Consider the following 19,184-nt stretch of genomic DNA (forward strand, 5'->3'; position numbering starts at 1 on the left):
GACACCAATCACTAGGCAGCTCGATTAGCTCATTGTTGGTGATGGCTGGCTGCACTTCCTCTGCCCACATGGTTTGATTTCAGACTTTGTGGCCAAAGGAAACAAAGTTTGCAGCCAAGCTTGTGCCACAACACAGGCAAAGGAAAACACTTCAGCTAACATTAGGTAATTGGCAGGTGTGCGGCTCTTTCCCATCTGTTGAAGTGGTCCTTGGGGTTGGAGGTAATCAGGATCTGGCCCACTCTTTCTCAAGGGGATCTCCCAGTAGGAAGCAGGATGCTTATCCCACACCAGGCCCAGCACCTCTGCCACCAGCAAGAGAAGTGATTTTTCTTGGCTCTTGTCCAGGCCACCATGACAAGAGAGAGGCTTAGCAACAGGTAATGTGTCCCAGCAGCCACCATGATCAAGTTTGGCAATAGGAAAGGCAAGGCTAGCCAGACTAGAAGCAGCGGTCCAAGTTTATGGAGTCCCAAGATTAGGGCAAGGAGCTCACAACTGCACAGAAGCAGTGGTGCCATTCCAGAGGGTTGGTAGCTGCACTCACTTTTAAGAAGAGGCAAGGCTGGCTCACTTGTGAGATGCTTGAGCATGTGTTGAGGCTACGTGTGAGTTCCCTTTCTGACTCTGGTTCTCCCCCGCCCCTCAGATTCCATTCCCATGCTCTTTTCCCCAGCTGAGACAGCCATCTTCTGCAAGGGAGAAGCACCCACTATCTCCAGGCTCTGTTGCCCTATCTCAGCCCTTCCCTCATTCTTCTCAACCTCCTATTCCATGCCCGAGCCTGGTCCCACCTCAGCACTCATGATACCAGTGATGAGTTCAAGCACAAGTAACACCAAGGATTCTCCTTGATCTCTCAGTGGCTTTTGATACCATGAACCATAGTAGCTTCTTGGAGCAGCTGGGGGTTGGAAATGGGAAGACAATGTGCTGCAGTGATGTCTCTCTTACCTTAGGAATCATTTCCATAGAGTAGTAGTGGGGGACTGCTACATCATGGGAGTTGTGTCTCCCAGAAGTCAATCTTGTCCCTCATGCTGTTCAACATCTGTATGAAGCCACTGGGGTTTTAGAGTGTTACGCCAGTATGTTGCTGGCATGCAACTCTACCTGTGCCATCTGAATCAGGAGATGCTGTTGAGGTGTTGGACCACTACCTGGGGGAAGCAATGAGCTTCATGCGAGCCACTGTGGGTAGTTGAGTTTGGGAAGTGAGCGCACCTGTTCTGGATGTCATGACTTTCCTCTGCAAAGAGGAGGCTTGTAGCTTGGGGCTACTCCTTGAAGCCCAGGAGGCTTCATTGGCTAGGAATGCAATTTTATTGGCTGGGAATACAGGCCTTCCTGGGCAGATCCAGCTTGATGGCAGTGGGAAGAAAGAGAGCCCATGGTAGTGTACTCCACAGTGACACTGAACTTCACGTAATAGACCTGATTCTTCCACTGGGACCCCTAACATGCTAACATAAAGAGAGCCTAAGATGATGAGGCTGGACGAAGCCTGCAGCCCACCTAGTGAAACATTCCACTTGTGTGGAAGTGGGTGTTATAGCGATGCCTGTTTTTGTTTTTCATACAGTAGAGATAATGTCCTTTAAAGACTTAAACTGCACAGTATCAAAACCTGCATTACATATGAGTGGCAAAAAATGTGCTATCAATAACTGAAATGGAGGCCTCCTAATCTCATGTTTAGCTCCCCACCCCAATGTTTGTGTACGTTAGGAACACAGCACTTGATCTGATCTGTTCTACACAAAGTCATCTTCAGGCAACAGAAGGCACATTATTAACTGATGTTTACTTGGTATATTTCTTGGCTCTGGAAAGTAAATTAGCAGAGTGGTGGCACCTTCATATACTGATGTTAACAATAAACCAATTATAATTTGCTGCACAGTTGCCTTCATGTTACAAAACTATTCTTCAAGCTCTCAATTTGCAAATAGCACTGTCAACAATCAAGAGCTCCTTGTCAATTGTTAAAGGGTCCACAATTTCCATTCTGTCTTTATTGTTTGGACTGAGGTGGCATTGGAGGTAGATCAATGTTGGTGCCTGGAATGACATCATGACCTTTGCCTTCTAAGAGAGAGTCCCACTGGTCAAAATCTTTATTGAGACCTACAGAACAGAAGCGTAAATCAAATGAAAACATATCTCAGGGCAGAAGAATGATTAAAATCAGATATGGTGAAATAACATATCAGTGTTGCCTTTTAATATCAAGCTTTTGTGACATGTTGGAGTTGCATTATATTAAAACTGATCTTCTTTTAGATGTCTGACATTCTGCTCCTACCAGTTATTTTAGGAGATTTATCAATGTTAGGTTGGGGATTGAAATTTATTTTAAATTTTGAATCTGCTGTGCATATTAATAAATAGTATAGAATGGCTAGAACAGCCAGAAGGGCAAGAAGTCATAGAATCATAGAATCATAGAGTTGGAATAGACCACAAGGGCCATCGAGTCCAACCCCCTGCCAAGCAGGAAACACCATCAGAGCACTCCTGACATATGGTTGTCAAGCCTCTGCTTAAAGACCTCCAAAGAAGACGACTCCACCACACTCCTTGGCAGCAAATTCCACTGTCGAACAGCTCTTACTGTCAGGAAGTTCTTCCTAATGTTTAGGTGGAATCTTCTTTCTTGTACAGTGGTTCCTCGCAAGACGAAAAGAATCCGTTCCGCGATTCTCTACGTCTTGCGTTTTTTTCGTCTTGCGAAGCAAGCCCATTAGCGGCTTAGTGGATTAGCGCTATTAGCGGCTTAGCGGGCTTAGTGGATCAGCCGATAAGCGGCTTAGCGATCAGCTGTTTAGCGGCTTAGCGGATCAGCTGATAAGCGGCTTAGCGGCTTGGGAAAGGGGGGGGGAGGAAAAAAACCCTGCAGGAACTCGCAAGACATTTTCGTCTTGCGAAGCAAGCCCATAGGAAATTCGTTTTGCGAAGCACCTCCAAAACGGAAAACCCTTTCGTCTAGCGGGTTTTCCGTCTTGCGAGGCATTCGTCTTGCGGGGCACCACTGTAGTTTGGATCCATTGCTCCGTGTCCGCTTCTCTGGAGCAGCAGAAAACAACCTTTCTAATGGGCTTCTCCACACTTACTTTTTGCCCTGTGCTTTCCAGGCACAGATCCATGCTTTCCCCGTCTCTCCCCTGAAGAATTCCTCAGGTTTTCCCCCCAAGACTTCCTGCCAGTGGCGAGATGGGTGGAGACAACCCACATCATGGATCCCAATTCTCCCCTTCAGGAGAACGGAATTACACGTTCAGCTAACAGGCCCCCTCAGCGCCTGCACAAGGATTTCAGATTCTGCAATGGGGCTCCCCCTTCTCCTGCACAGACACCCCAAATGGCTTATGAGGGCTGGGGGTCAAGAGAGACCTCAGAACAGTGCACAGAGGGGGGGGGGAATCATTCCACCTGGTAAGATGATATACTTGTGCAGATGGAACATTCATCATGGCTTGATGTTGAATTCCATCTTTTGACTTTCAGATATTACCATTCGGATGGGGTAGACAACAAATCACATATAAAAATCATGTAGCAAATGTAGTAACTTACCTAAATGTTTCTGTAAGAAGGCTAATGAAGCTTTGTTGCTAACATCAATGGCTGTATTAGGATTTAATTGTCCCTTCAGTCCAAAAATCTTTCCAACAATGTTGCCAGTCAAAAATGTAAAGTCTGGAAAACTCTGATGTACCGTTCCTCTGCAAATAGCAAAGATATTTCTCAACTACATTACAGCCACAAAAGGGTTAATTGTACAGTTATAAGCAACATCTTTAAAAATTAAGTTTTTTGTTAAAAGTAAAGCATAATGGTTTTTTCCTTAGGATGGCAAAGGAGCACCTCTTATCACAACTGCATGTGATTCTCACCCAAATAAATCTAAGTAGGCTAATAAGGTAAATTTTAATCAATAACAGCTGCATACAGATGATAGTTAGGGTTGCAATGCACAGTGCTGTGCAAAAGCAGGTCACCTGACATCTTTGCCCCACCAATCAAAACATTTTATTCAAGCGAATATGCGTCCCAAATTACAGTTTAGTAATTTGCTGTATCTTTTTGCCCTTATGTGTTGCTCATCAATGTAGCCCTTTTTAGAGACAGGCAGATACTGAAAAGGATTTGCTTTGAAATCTTTACTCTTTCTTTTCTGTAAGTCGCTGCAGACTGACACAACGGAAACTGGGATACAGAATGAAGTGGATGGGAGCTTTTTCATGAACATTTTCTAGGGACAGGAGAAGGGTGAGCCCACTATTTAGGTTTTGCTGTCATGCTGAGAATCTTCAGAACTTGCAAAATTTTGCATTCAGAAGAAAGTTTCCCTTTCCCTCCAGTTTGCTGGTTCTGTTTTTTGAAACATGCAGGTTTTTAAAAAGCAAATAGTAACACCTGGAGCAGGGGACTGACCATTATTAGGAAAGAAGCAAAAATAGGGAGACTTTAAGTCATTCTCTCCCTCTCCTCTGCCCTTGTGGTCCTGATGAAAACCCATCATCTGAAGCATTTATTTATACAGAGAGGAGGAAATGCTCCATGGGTGAAAATTTCCTCTCAATGCAGCTTCAGAGTTTTGCTTGGGGCTGCAGCAGGGAAATAAATAATTGATTTCTTTCCAGCTAACTGCTTAAATCTTGATAGTGTCCCTTTGGGTGGGGGCTAAGAACTATTCACATTTTTAAGAACCTGCACATTATAAATGCAAATATACATTTAACATCACATGTAGTTTTGCCCTAAGAAGATGCACCTTGATTCTTCCTGCTCTTTTGGAGGGCATGCTAGAACTTGGATAGTCACAGGCTGCATTGTCGCATGGGTTAGTCTGATATAACCATTTTGCCACAGGACAGGTAGGACTGAAATAGAATTTGAAGATGAAACAGCTATGTGATCTAGCAAAGTGCTGTTTTCTTCCTGCAATAGCTTGCTGCCTTCACAACATGCACAGACAATTCCAATTCCCCTGAAAATAAACTAATACTGTTGCAATTTAGCACTTACTTGATAGTGATCATTTTTCTCTCTCTGTCTTTGTAGTTAAGTTTCTTTATTTCTAGAATATTTAAAGCCCATTGGAATTTTTCTGAATTAATAAACAGCAATGGTTGACGAACTCTAGGATACACTTCTTCACAAAGGGGTAGCATCCATGCATCAAGGGCGATGCCACACCTGTACGGGGGGGAAAGTGCAAGTGTGTGGGCATGTTGGTATTAGTTGCACAAGGTCTATACTTTTGGTGAGACTATATTCTGAGATCTGCAGAGGACGTGGGACACTAGTTCTATATATACTGCACATCATTCAGCCTTCCCACAGGTTTCTCAGAGATGTTACAAATACAAGCTTTAGGAGGATGTTCTGTTCAAAGCCACATCTTGTTCCAATGAGTGGGATTCAACTCAGGAGTCCTATCAGTGAAAACTCTGTACAGGGGCTTCTGCTTATGCAACAGGGCTTCCTCCTCCCTCTGTGTGCCCCTCGAAATTGGCTCTGCATCCAGGGTGGGTGGGGGGCAGTCAGAAGAATCCTGGGAACAATATGTGGGGGGAGGGCGGGGAGAGAAAGGGATTGTTCTGTCTGGCGAACTGAAATGCTTGCACTACAGAACCATCAGAAGAGCGCATCACTGAATTCCTCCCAGTATTAGTAGTTGTGTTTTTATTTTATAAACTGCCTTCAATCTTCTAGGCACTGAAGTGATATAAAAAACAAGACAACCTCTCCCCACAGTTTTATAATCTTAAGACGCACAATAATAAAAGCGATATAAATCCTGGTACCGGTTCTTAAGTTCCATAATGGCTTTTTACACAGATTTTACCAGATGCTATGGCACATGTCACCATTAGCGCTTCCGGTGTGTGCTCTTGGTGCCACAGGGTTAAGCCCTACCTTTTGAACAGAGTTCGGTTGTTAATGCAGGGGGTGGGGATCAGAAAACATTCACAGGCTTTTAAGATGACAGTTCTTACTTGAACTGGACATTTTTGCTAAGAGCCTCAATAGTTGTAGCAGCACCAAAAGAGTGTCCCATCACAGCTATCTTCTGTACATCAATAGAATCCTGAAAATACAAAAGATAAGAGAAACTGTTGCTCTTCTAGCTGGTTAATAATAATAATTTATTCCTTATACCCCGCCCATCTGGCTGGGAATAACTGAACACACTCAGTCCAAGACAGAGTTAAACATGCTTAGACCTACAGAAACCAGGAGGCTAATACATACAATTCTTAAATGCCCAATGTTCCTTTTCAACCAGACCTTTGGCTGATTAATGTTTCACAGCCTTTTTTAATATGTGGCTGTGGGAAGGGGGGTTATTGTTTCACTGTTTTGTTTTAATTATTTACTTGTGTTTTTATCTTGTATTTTATTCTGTGAACTGCCCTGAGATCTTATGATGAAGTGTTGAATTTAGTAACAACAACAACAACATCATAAGAAGAAGAAGAACTGAAGTCCAACAACATCTGGAATCTTGCCTGCAGAAGATGAACCTATCCAGTTCCCCCTTCAGTTCTGCCTCCACCCCCTTGACAAATCATGGGGCCTCAGAATGGTGACTCCTGCCTGGAGCTGGCTCTGACCCTATTAACACTGATTACAGATTATAATTTCTGGGAAACAATGGGAGCAGTTTCCCTTAACTGCTGTGGCACTGATCATGAGGTATTAGTACCCTGGTATTTGTACAAAGGTATGTGAGGAGGACACGGGTGGCGCTGTGGGTTAAACCACAGAGCCTAGGACTTGCCAATCAGAAGGTCGGCAGTTCGAATCCCCGTGACGGGGTGAGCTCCAGTTGCTCGGTCCCTGCTCCTGCCAACCTAGCAGTTCGAAAGCACGTCAAAGTGCAAGTAGATACATAGGTACCGCTCCGGCGGGAAGGTAAACGGCGTTTCTGTGCGCTGCTCTGGTTCGCCAGAAGCGGCTTAGTCCTGCTGGCCACATGACCTGGAAGCTGTACGCCAGCTCCCTCGGCCAGTAAAGCGAGATAAGCGCCGCAACCCCAGAGTCAGCCACGACTGGACCTAATGGTCAGGGGTCCCTTTACCTTTTACCTATGTGAGGAGGATAGTGAGTCAATAACCAGCTTTTAGTCTTCATTCCTAAGGGAAAGTCAAGAAAGAATCTTCAATGGTGGGACATTGCTGTGAGAGGCAGGCAGCACTGCACTTCTCTTTATAGGGCACCGGGAGTTGGTAACTGAAAAGAGGAGTGAATTGCCATACTTAAAAGGAGCCAAAACCAGTAGGTGCCTCTGACAGTCACCTCAAAACACAACACAGCTCTCTTGTGGTGGTGGCTGAACTGCTAGCACTAGTTTCAGCTTCTGGGTATTACTTGACACACTGCTGAAGAGCTCTACAAAACCAGCTTCATTGCAGACTGAAAAAATGAACATTTGTGCCATGTACAAAGGCAGTTCCGCCATGTTTCAACAGCTGGGAAGTGTAGCAAACAGCACAAAGAAATTGGAAAGTCTGTAGCAAACAGCTTAGCCCATGTAGTTACTCAATTTGTATTAGGAGCCCACAAGTTTCTTTACCTTTAAAAGCATCCAGTTAAAGTTCAATGGCAGCACATTCACTATTTGTTTTCCGGAATTAATATCAAGCATGAGGTCAAGGGCTCTAACACACTCATCAGCTCTTTGTTGCACCTACACAAAAAAGCAAACATAAATCATTATCCTTTTGGACTTAAAATAGCCAATGCACCAAGACGCTGATTTGATAAGCAGAGGAAATTTCCTATGAATCTATGGTCTGACATCAACAGAACCTAAGAAATGTGGTCAAAATCTTTTTTAAACCAAGTACTGGACTTCATCTATAGAAACAGTAGACTTTGTTAATTGACATTAGAACGGCAAGTGTCGGATCACTCCGCAGAGGTACAGTACTTCCAATCTAGTTTCCATTAGTCCCAGAACCTCACAATTAGGTCACACGCACACCATACATGAAAAGAAATATTACACTTTTTCATGTATAATGCCACTTCATCAGTCATGGAGAGTCCTGGGAACTGACCTTGCAGAGCTACAATTCCCAACGCCCTAAACAAACTACAGTTCACAGGATTCTCCACATCCTCCAAAAGGTTATATCTAGCAAATGAAAGATTATAGTCTCACTGGGTGTATGGATGTGGGGTGTTTTTTTTAAAAAATCCCAGAAATAATGACTGTCACCCTTCTAGAACTGCTGCAGAAATGAACCCTTGAGCTTGATTTAAATTTCTCTTCTCATGGGGTCTCGAGTGGGACACTTTTCCCACCACCCTATTTTATAAGAAAAGAAAACCTGACATTCAGAGGCAGAAGCAAGAGTCCACGGCCTCTGACTTGTTCTTGGATATATGAATTTCTCAGCATCCGACTCAGATATTCTGAATCCAGAAGAACCTCCTCCTGTTTCCTTCTATCCAGTGTGCTCCACTTACTGCACTTAGCACGGCTGGCTTTTGTTCTTGTTTTTCTTACATGATTTTCACTTTCTAGGACTAATGAGTGCCCCCCCCCAAAGCCCTGGATTTGCTCTGGGATCTGTGGAAAGGTTCCTCCTCTGGGGTAAATTATTACCAGAGAGCCCTGCCTGTCAACCAAAAGGAAGTGCTTCCAAGACTGCTCTATCCCAAACCCCAGAGACCCCATTTAACGTAAGTTCACATTTCCCTTTTTAAAATGCTAAAAAAAAACAACCTGGAAAAGGAGCTTGTCCTTTTCCAGGACAAGGGAAGCAAATATAATCACCACAGCCAATGATTCTCTCATGTCATCTTCAACCTTCTTGAGAACTCTCTACTACCACAAAAGCACACTGCTCCAAGATAGAGGACTTCTTCAAATACCTGTTGTTGACGTAAAGCAACTTCATCTTCACCTGCTTTTAATTTCCTGTAATAGATCCACTCCTTGTGCAGTTCTGAGGCTTCTCCCTTTGCTCCTAAAGCAGGTTTCTCATTAAGGTAATATGTAGCTGAAGATGACTGGTCTCTAATAAAAAGAAAAATGCTGTTCTGAAGCCTCTGGACCTCCCTTTTGAGATAGCTGCACTCCTTTCCTCTCAAGCACCATATTCTGCCTCTATGTTCAAGTAGAAATACTGAAAAACCAATTTACAATTTACCTTGAAGAATGATAGTACTGAAGGAAACTTCTATTAAAAATGGTTGTTATTCTACTTTGCATGCAGAAGGTTCCCTGTTCAATCTCTGGCAACTCCAGGCAGGGCTGGGAAAGGCTTCTCTCTGAAACCTTGGAGAGCTGCTGCCAGCCAGTGTAGAACGGTGGTGGTCAGATGACAGATTGGGACACACTGGTAGACCTCTGGAGGATATAGGGATGGAGTTTTGACTCCCAAGCAACTTTCCCCACCTAAATTTGGCTTCTGAAATAAGGAAAGCTACCAAGGAGTGGACATCTATGTGAAATGACAGTGAGCTCAGTTCAGTCTTGCTACTGAATACAAATCCCAGGCTCAGAATATGCTCAAAGGCACCTTGATCTTGGTTCCTAAATGTATGTGCTTTGCACCTGGCTCTCACTGGTAGATCCTGAGGTTCCAGTTAAAAAACAAACAAATTAGATCTTATAGGCCATAAGTCAACTCAGCACACTTGAAGCAAACATGCATGCCCATGGCTGCTCTTGACCAGGAGTTATTAGGCCAACCGTTTTGGAGAATAATACTCAAATAACTAGAGTGCCACACATTCCTAAAAGATCCATGAAGATGTTCAGTTCTGATGTCATACTGTCCACACCTCTGAGTATCATTCAACACCCCCAAAGAAAAAGAAAGTCTGTGTAGTAAAATTAAGCTTTCTAAAATCTAATTCTAAAGTGCCTATTTTCTACTTTCTAAATCTAGTCCATACGTCTTCTTTATTTACTGTGTTTCTAGTTAGTACTTAATCAGATATTTGTGTACATGCTGCTTCTTCAGCTAATACAAAACTCAAGATGTGTAGTCAGCATACCTATGCTCAACAGCAGCAACAACAAAACCCTGAGATGCCATTTCAGTGCAAATTGCTGAATACAGAGTTCTGTAAATAAAAACACGACAAATTAGTTATACAGATTAGTTCAGTCCTGACAGAATTTATAATTCATGTGCATACTACATCTTGATGATGATGAAGTTTTTTAGATGCTGTACACAGATTTTAAAAACCCAATTGTTCCACTTGCAGGTAAATCCTACATGTGAGCACAGTGAGCAGGGGACAAATGAACTTAAGGTAAAGCCTGAAGGAGAGCCCCTGTTTCATTCACGGAGGCTCCCCACATGCTTTAGAACCCCAGTTCTGCAGGGATCTAGTCACCGCATGTCGGGAGCCTCCATGGGCAAAGTGGGCTCTGCACTTCAGGCTGCGCTCTCCAACTGGGGTGGGGTTGGATGGCAGCAATTCGTACTCACATCCCCAGTCAGGTAGTAATAATCTTTGTAGGCTGAAACCATTATTGAGGACTGTCAACTTCATGAACCACATATTTTGTTTTTTTGTTTTAATTTTTTATTTATAAAATTTTTCAAATATAACAATAAAGGAAAAACATTCCGTTCAAAATATACATCCAATTCTAATCCTTCCACTTTCAGACTTCCTTCAGTCTATCTGGAAATTTCCATATTATCACAATTATTCACATTTCTTCCATCTGTATTGTGTTTTTTTTAACCATATTAATCTTAACAATTATTATAAAACAATATTTCCTTCCATTATTATCACAGAGCTTCTTGAAAGCCTACAAACATTAATTGTCCTTCACATATATTTTTGATATACTCTGTAAAATTATTCCAGTCTTCGGTAAATCTTTGGTCTTGCTGGTTCCGAATTCTCCCGTTAGTTTGTCTAGTTCTGATATATTATGTTGCTTAAATGCAATCATCTATACAGTGGTACCTCGGGTTAAGTACTTAATTCGTTCCGGAGGTCCGTACTTAACCTGAAACTGTTCTTAACCTGAAGCACCACTTTAGCTAATGGGGCCTCCCGCTGCCGAAGCACGATTTCTGTTCTCATCCTGAAGCAAAGTTCTTAACCTGAAGCACTATTTCTGGGTTAGCGGAGTCTGTAACCTGAAGCGTATGTAACCTGAGGTACCACTGTATTAGGAAACACTCTACTACCAAAATGCAACACTACCTGAAAGCTCCAAGTCCGTGGGAGAAAATAATTAGGGGGTATTTTTCTCCAAGCTTGAATGCAGCGTTCCATTTTGCAGGACATGTCACTGAGCCTAAATTGAATAGAGTATGTGTTTGTATTATGAATTTGGGAAATGTCAATTTGTTGCTCTCATGCAAATAGTACTTCACACCTGAAATTGCTCTTCCTCAACCACCCCAAACAGTAGCTCATACATGTTTGAGCCTGTAGCAGCAGTTGTTACAGTATGTATCTGAAGCCACATGAATGTCCAGAACTCACGTATTCATATACACAAAGCTGCAAGAGGTTTGGGATCTTTGGCTAGAGTTATAATATATATCGGTTTATGCAAATGGGTTTGCCTCTATTCCTACCTAAATAAAACAATATTCCAGGTGCGGTTTGACCAAGGTAGAATAGAATGGTACTATGACTTCCCTTGATCTGGACACTAGACTTCTGCGTTTTTCAGATATGGGTTGCTAGCTGTTATCATAAATGTTGAAGAGCTGCATTTGTTTGTGGAGTAAGGAGCCTGACATGAACCTATCACCGCAGTTATTTACAGTATGTTTACTTCAAGTAAGAAGACTGATAGGTGCTGTAACATCTTGCACAAATTCGTTTCAGACGGGGGGAAATCAACTGAACCTGTTGTGTCTGGAGTTTAGCATTTAGGACAGGAGTCACTGAAAGGAATTAAAGATAAAAGAATCTGCCCTACAGTTAAGTTCGAAATATTAAGTGAAATAAGCAAACTCGTCTGATAGGAGATATGGTGATCACAAGAATACTCTTATATGAATTTTCAGAACAATGTCATCAAAATAAATGAAATTATAACTCGGGCCTTATATATGATAATGAATGCATGACATGATTTTTTCAGAAGAAGACCCAAGAAGGGACCATAGTTCAGGGGTAAAGCCATGTAGAATGTCCCAGTTTCAATCCCTGGTATGTATTCACTTGAAATAAAGGAACTGAAACACAAGGGATGCAGTAAAACATGCTCTTCATTGACTCCAACTGTATTAAAAATGTCCTTCAAAACTTACCAAAGTTGCATGTGAAAAAGAACCCTCCTAATGTCCGATTTATGTTCAGAAAATCAGATAGTCCATAATAATATTCTTTATTGGGAATCCATATTGTTTCTTCATCACTTGTACCAATTTGGGATGGGTAATAGAGACGCAAAAAACTTCCCTAGCAATGAATAAGAAAATCAAGTTATTCAAAGCTGCTTTCAAAAGTTTTAAAAGAGAAGAATGCAGTGGCAGATATATAGGTATGCATAATATGTGCAGACTTAAGGGGCCCTTCAGCTGAGGGGCCCCAAGTATACATTGTTAACTGAGAGGTTACCTTTGAAATGTGACTGGATGTTTTGTCTATGGACCACAAGGGGGCACTATACATAATTCTACATATATAGCTGTTAAATCTATTAAGTTGTACTTTGGATCACCTTCATTTTGTTTAGCGTAAGCTGCTTTGGGTGCTAAAAGAAAATCTGATGATTTAACAGCTGCAGATACCTGAATGCTGTGGCCGGTCATAAGATCTGTGCATCCAACTGAGTAAGGGCCTTTCCCTTCAGGAATCCTCTCAAGGTTGCTCCCCATTTCCTTGGCGCTTTGACAGGCAAGTCTGAAAAGCAAGATCATCTTACGAGTGTGTGGGTATAACTATGGGTATGCTGCAAAGGCATATTATTGATTTATTTCATAAAATCTATATACCACTTGATTATAAAAAACCAACCACCTCAAAGCAGTTTACAAGAAAATTGTCAACCATGTGGAAACTAAAGAGGCTTGGTCAGTCAGTGTCTGGACATAGTCTAAATATGCTGTCTTCCATTCAATTGAAAGAAATAGGCCATGCAGCTAGTAAATATTAATAACTAATTATGCTGAACTGAACATTTAAAATCAGTAAAGATTCTCCAAAACAATATAAAGTGCTACTGAAACTGAAAAGGACTTCAAAGCGATAATATAGCCCACAGAATATCTACTCTAGTCAGGAGCTGAAGACCTACTTCAGGGGTTGGAAGGTTTAACTTGCCTGGGGCACATCGGACTGCGTGCGCACCTGCGATTTCCTGTGTCTGCGTCTGCACAGATGCAATTTGCAGCGTCTGCGTGTACAGACATGATTTCCGGGGAGCAGAAGCGAGTCCCCACACCATGCTATGCCAGTTTAGCGCAGTGTGTGTGTGTGTGTGGTGTGTGGGGGCAACTTAGTTTGAGGGCAGCTCAGGGAAATGACCTCTGTGGGCCACTTCCAGCCCATGGGCCTTAGGTTGCTGACCCCTGACCTACTTCCTCCATTTGCCCTCAGTTGACCATCAAGATGGCTGAGCAGTTCTATGTGCTGTGCATCATGCACTGCTTAAATCTTGTTACAGATAGGTAGCCGTGTTGGTCTGCCATAGTCAAAACAAAAAAATTCCTTCCAGTAGCACCTTAAAGACCAACTAAGTTAGTTCTTGGTATGAGCTTTCGTGTGCATGCACACTTCTTCAGATAACAAAGTTATCTTTATCTGAAGAAGTGTGCATGCACACGAAAGCTCAAACCAAGAACTAACTTAGTTGGTCTTTAAGGTGCTACTGGAAGGAATTTTTTTGTTTTGCTTAAATCTTGTTGAAGTTTTGTGCGTCTTGATAATCTTACAAATTTAATGTGGCTCTGATATTTTACTGCAATTATTCTAGTGTTCTGGGAACTTCAAATTGAAAGTTGGTCTAAAATAACAACAACATTAACAACGTAGATTATTCCTAATGTTCATTGTCTTTGTCACACTGAGAACTGGTTGGGGAAAGACACCATTTTTAAAGAATTCTGGCCTCTCTCGCCTGCAGCCAAGGGTCTTACTTCAGAGGTGAATGTGCAACACCCATGATTTGGTTTTGGGAGACATTTTGAATATGCACTGCATCCCTCATGCCCTTCCCACAGCAACACTACTAGTTTTTGTAGAGTTAGGAATGGCGTACTCTTGAAACTTTGCCCTCTGTGCTTTGGAAACCAGCTCCTTGGGTGACTGCCAACAGTTCTTCAGCTCCTTCTCCAGGGGACTACTGTTGCTGCTTTGGTGACCTTGGGGCTGGGCCAGAACACGAACAAAAACACAAACAAGCATCTCTGCAAGGGGGAAAACAACCCACGACAATGGCCTAAATAAAAGACAAGGCACGGGGAACCCCTCAAATACATACACTTCCTTAGTGCCCATCGCTTAAGGCATGCCTCTAGGCCTAGTGCCCCCCAATGTGGCACCCACGGAGCATCTGCATTCCTTCCCCCTCACTGTCTCCTTTGTCAGGAGGCCTGCTGCTCCTTCTCCCTTCCTCTTTCAGTTCTCTCATTTTCCAGGCAAAATTCAGAAAACACTGTGATTGGAAAGGAAGGCAGGGAAGCAGAAAGAAAGAAAAGGGAGACGAGACCAGGAGAGATGGGAAAGGAACAAAACAGAATGCTTATTTCTCCTCCTCTCTGGGTGTTGGCATGGACTTGGATCTGCTTGTTCCAAAGCCTGCTCACTCTCCCAAAAATCCCTGGATAAATTTCCTGGGACTTAAAAAAAACCCTCCACACATTAGAAGAAGAAAAACTTGTTTCACCTCCCAACCTGGCTACAGCAAGTCAGCAGGGAAGCATCTCCCTACATCTCCCCTTAGGTCTGCAAATGTTGAATTGATAAAAATAAAGACAATTTTTTAGCCACCAACAGTTCCAAAATCCATCATAACCTGTCACAAAGAAAATGAAGTTATGCCAAACAAATTCCACAGGAAGCTCATGAGATTATTAACTCCACAAATTGTTATTCTGACCAATTCTTTGAAATATGAGAATTTAAAGTGTTGAGAACACTGTCCTTAACATTCTTCATAGGTGAAGATCAAGATGCTCAATTCAAGAATGACATTTACTTTCATGGCTCATTTTCCAATTCAATACATTTCTGGAAAACCACACATTTAGTATGGCTTTGCATGACATGCAGCAAACCTGTGTGAAGCAGTCTGATTCTGCTTAGAATTCTTGAAACTTTAGAACTCGAGCATTTTGGCTAGGATTCAGAGGGCAACACACAACCCAGCCTGTGCACATCACAGCTTTTTAACGCCCCACCCTCTGCTCCCCCTGCTTGCCCCACAGCAGCCTTTCAGCTGATGTGTCAGGCAAGGCACTTCTTAATCTAGACAGCCAAGCTTTCCCCTGGTTTCTCTCCTGCCTCAACCAATGTTCAGCACACATGCCGCTGCATGCTTACCCCAGAGAGCAAGGGCCACTGACTGAAGCAGGGCTTACTTCTAAGTAAAGTGAACTCTGGGGCGCAACCTTCCAGTTAGTGCCTTTCTGCTGGCGCCTTGTTGAAAGTCATGCACAGACAAGCAGGGTACTGTCAAAAGTTCCTGCCAGATTTAGACTAGTTCTATGTCTGTGTGTCTTATGGAACGAATGCGTGGTCCCTGGAGCCGAATTGCCCAGGGGCAAAAAACAGATCGTGCTTTCCCCCCCTTTTTTTTGAGAAAGAGGGAAGGGGGTACTGAAACAAAGCTGTGATTGGCAAGCGATCGGGAGGGAGATAAGGCTGCGGGTAAAGGAGGCTGCCAGGGGAGGGGGGCAGGTAAAGACAGCGAACCTGCAAGGAGAGGAGACAGGAATACTAAAACAAGCAATGAGGAGAGAAATTAGAAGAAAAGGGGGAGCAAAAAACTGCTCTAGCTAAGGAAAAGATGCTAAGGCAAACAAGAGGGAAGGGGGTGTTGAAAGGAAGCTGCTGAGCGGCAAGCAACATGAGGGAGATAAGGGAGGCTAGCGATAAAGGAGGCTGCCTGGGAGGGGGAAGGTAAAAGCACATGGATCCTCAGGATTTTTGCATTGGGTCACCCCAAATTGACCATCAGATCACATAGCACGTCCATGGCTATAGCCTGCACCAAAAAAATCATGCATCCACTGTTTCTTGGGACCACAATGGCGCAAAAACATGGTTACAAAGCACGGATCCACATGGATCCTCAGGATTTTTGCATTGTTGTTGTTGTTTAGTCGTTTAGTCGTGTCCGACTCTTCGTGACCCCCTGGACCAGAGCACGCCAGGCACCTCTGTCCTCCACTGCCTCCCACAGTTTGTTCAAACTCATGCTGGTAGCTTTGAGAACACTATCCAACCATCTTGTCCTCTGTCGTCCCCTTCTCCTTGTGCCCTCCATCTTTCCCAACATCAGGGTCTTTTCCAGGGAGTCTTCTCTTCTCATGAGGTGGCCAAAGTACTGGAGCCTCAGCTTCATGATCTGTCCTTCCAGTGAGCACTCAGGTCTGATTTCCTTAAGAATGGATGCGTTTGATCTTCTTGCAGTCCATGGGACTCTCAAGAGTCTTCTCCAGCACAGCAGATCACATAGCATGTCCATGGCTACAGCATGAACCACAAAAATCATACATCCACTGTTTCGTTCAGAATATTTCCCCCCCTGTTTTCCTCCTCTAAAAACTAGGTGCGTCTTATGGTCAGGTGCGTCTTACGGAGCGAAAAATATGGTAAGCCCCATTGAACTTGGTGGGCTTTACTTATGTGTAGACATTTACAGGTGTGTGCTTTTAAACACCCAGTTTAAGAGTCATTTGTGATTATGAATTACATCCCGGGGTGTGTGGTGTTTTTTTGAGGGGAGGAGATGTGGGGGTGTCTAGGAATGCCTCTGGGTCTGATATTTGCTTTTTCATGTATACATGGATGAATAATGTACACAGGACCTTGGAAGCGATACTAAACCAGATTCCCTTTCCTTCTAAGAATAACAATATAACAAACAGCACACAGCCATATCAGAATAAACCCCACCAATAAACTCAGTATACTGGTGCTTTTCTGCTAATAAGTGATGGCCCTCCCTAAACTAGGCTGTGTCCTGACCTCAGCTTGGTTGCATAAGTAGCAGCACGACTGTTTCCTTTGTGAGAAATTTGACTACATTTGACTACATACAGAGACAAATGAGACAAGATTATAACAAATAGAAAAGTCACTCACATTTACATATTTTTAAGCGGAATCTTGAATACATGTACCATGTTTTATACAAGACAATGCACTCACTGTTCTACATATTAATTTTTTAAAGTGAGCATCATCTCAAATAATAAAGAGATTTAACATTTCTATTAATGTCCTCAGTACTAAAAAAATAATAATCCTAAATACCTTCTGTGCCAAAAGGGCATTATGCTTTATTTGCCCAATTGTCTCTTGTATTAAGTGTGCTAGTCACAAAGAAATAAATTATTTTAACTTTTAGATATTTTAGATAACTTTTAACTATGATCTTTATCACCCTACCCTTTCATTTCAGAAGGCTAATTTTTTCTTTTAAATCACAAACGTTGACTGTTAAGTTTTGAAATTACGACAGGATTGTGAAAAGTGCCCTCCTTCCAGTCCGGGCAAAGGCGCTTCTCTTCCTCTGGGCTTCGCTGCCGCTCTGCCTGCCCGGAGGGAAGAGGGACCGGGTCCCGGAGCCCTTTGGGCATCTTCCACTGGCCTGGGGCGCCTCGGGGCCTGTGAGGGACCCGGAAAGGGGCTCCTCCTCCCCCGGAGACCCTCTCGATTCCCGCGGAAGGGCGGCCGGCTCCCGAGGGACTCCCGGCCCAGCCGCCCGCCGGCCTCGCCTCCTCGGCCTCCCTCTCCGCCGGCCCTTCGCCGCCCGGGACGGCGCTGAGGCCCCGGCCCGCCTCTCCTCCTCTCCCCGGGGGAAGGGGGACACCGGCTGCAGAGGCGCAGAATAAAAAGGAAAAGGAAGAATACCAATAGGTAGCAGCGACCTTTCCTCCTCCTCCTTCCTCCGAGGGGTCTCTCGCCGGGGCTCGAGCGAGGAGAAGCCGCGCAGCCCGGCCGCCCTGGGCCTGTCGGAGGGAGGCGCCGCTCCGGGTCTGGTCGCCAGAGAGGACACGCGGGATCCTCTTTTATCCCTCGGTTTCTGCCCCACCTTTTCCCCTGACAGGAAAGGCCGCCAAGGAAGGACTGAAGTGGCCGCGAGGGGGGGGGGGTCAGCCTGGGCTGCCTCCCCCACCCGTCATATTGTGTAGTATTTTCTTTATAACAAAAAACGCCACTATGAAAAAGGGAGAACTGAGGATATATAATAAAAAGGCAATTTTCTCTTCTTCAAAAGAATTAATAATAATAATAATAATAATAATAATAATAATAATAATAATAATAATAATAATAATTTATTTATACCCCACCCACCTGGCTGGGCTTCCCCAGCCACTCTGGGTGGCTTCCCCCCCAAAAATATTAAGATACTGTAATACATCAAACATTAAAAGCTTCCCGAAACAGGGCTGCCTTCAGATGTCTTTTAAAGAGAAGATAGCTGCTTATTTCCTTCACATCTGAAGGGAGGGCATTCCACAGGGCAGGTGCCACTACTGAGAAGGCCCTCTGCCTGGTTCCCTGTAACCTCACTTCTCGCAAAGAGGGGGCCGCCAGAAGACCCTCAGAGCTGGACCTCAGTGTCCGGGCTGAACGATGGGGGTGGAGACGCTCCTTCAGGTCTACAGGACTGAGGCCGTTTAGGGCTTGAAAGGTCAGCACCAACACTTTGAATTGTGCCCAGAAATGTACTGGGAAGCCAATGCAGATCTCTCAGAACCAGTGTTATGTGGTCTCAGCAGCCGCTCCCAGTCACCAGTCTAGCTGCTGCATTCTGGATTCTACAGTTTCTGAGTCACCTTCAAAGGTAGCTCCACGTAGAGCTCATTGCAGTAGTCTAAGCGGGAGATAACCAGAGCATGCACCACTCTGGCAAGACAGTCTGCGGGGAGGTAGGGTCTCAGCCTGTGTACCAGGTGGAGCTAGTAGCAGCCCTGGACACAGGCCTCCATGGGTAACTGAGTCCAAAATGACTCCCAGGCTGCGTATCTGGTCCTTCAGGGGCACAGTTA

General features: G+C 43.9%; 1 protein-coding gene across 4 annotated transcripts; it reads right to left on the reverse strand.

The window, feature by feature from the left end:
* Nucleotides 1–1,785: 1,785 nt before the first annotated feature.
* Nucleotides 1,786–18,146, reverse strand: PLA2G7 (phospholipase A2 group VII). Of its 4 annotated transcripts, XR_013392433.1 has the most exons (12): nt 14,219–15,595; nt 12,750–12,861; nt 12,267–12,417; nt 11,203–11,296; nt 10,024–10,092; nt 8,893–9,037; nt 7,586–7,699; nt 6,006–6,097; nt 5,032–5,202; nt 4,778–4,886; nt 3,577–3,725; nt 1,786–2,127 (listed from the first exon to the last, which is right to left on the reverse strand). XR_013392433.1 is itself a non-coding variant. In XM_077926613.1 (11 exons), exons 2-11 carry the CDS (start codon nt 12,834–12,836, stop codon nt 2,015–2,017), a joined length of 1,185 nt encoding a protein of 394 aa, XP_077782739.1. In that variant the 5' UTR covers nt 12,837–12,861; nt 18,040–18,146; the 3' UTR covers nt 1,786–2,014. The 4 variants fall into 4 exon arrangements, 3 of the variants coding, with proteins under 3 accessions (XP_077782739.1, XP_028577672.2, XP_077782738.1); XM_077926613.1 differs by lacking the exons at nt 4,778–4,886; nt 14,219–15,595 and adding an exon at nt 18,040–18,146; XM_028721839.2 differs by lacking the exon at nt 4,778–4,886 and having other exon boundaries at nt 14,219–14,444.
* Between the last annotated feature and the right edge of the window lie 1,038 nt (nt 18,147–19,184).

This window comes from Podarcis muralis, chromosome 3 (genome assembly GCF_964188315.1).
Source record: "Podarcis muralis chromosome 3, rPodMur119.hap1.1, whole genome shotgun sequence".
NCBI lineage: Eukaryota > Metazoa > Chordata > Lepidosauria > Squamata > Lacertidae > Podarcis > Podarcis muralis.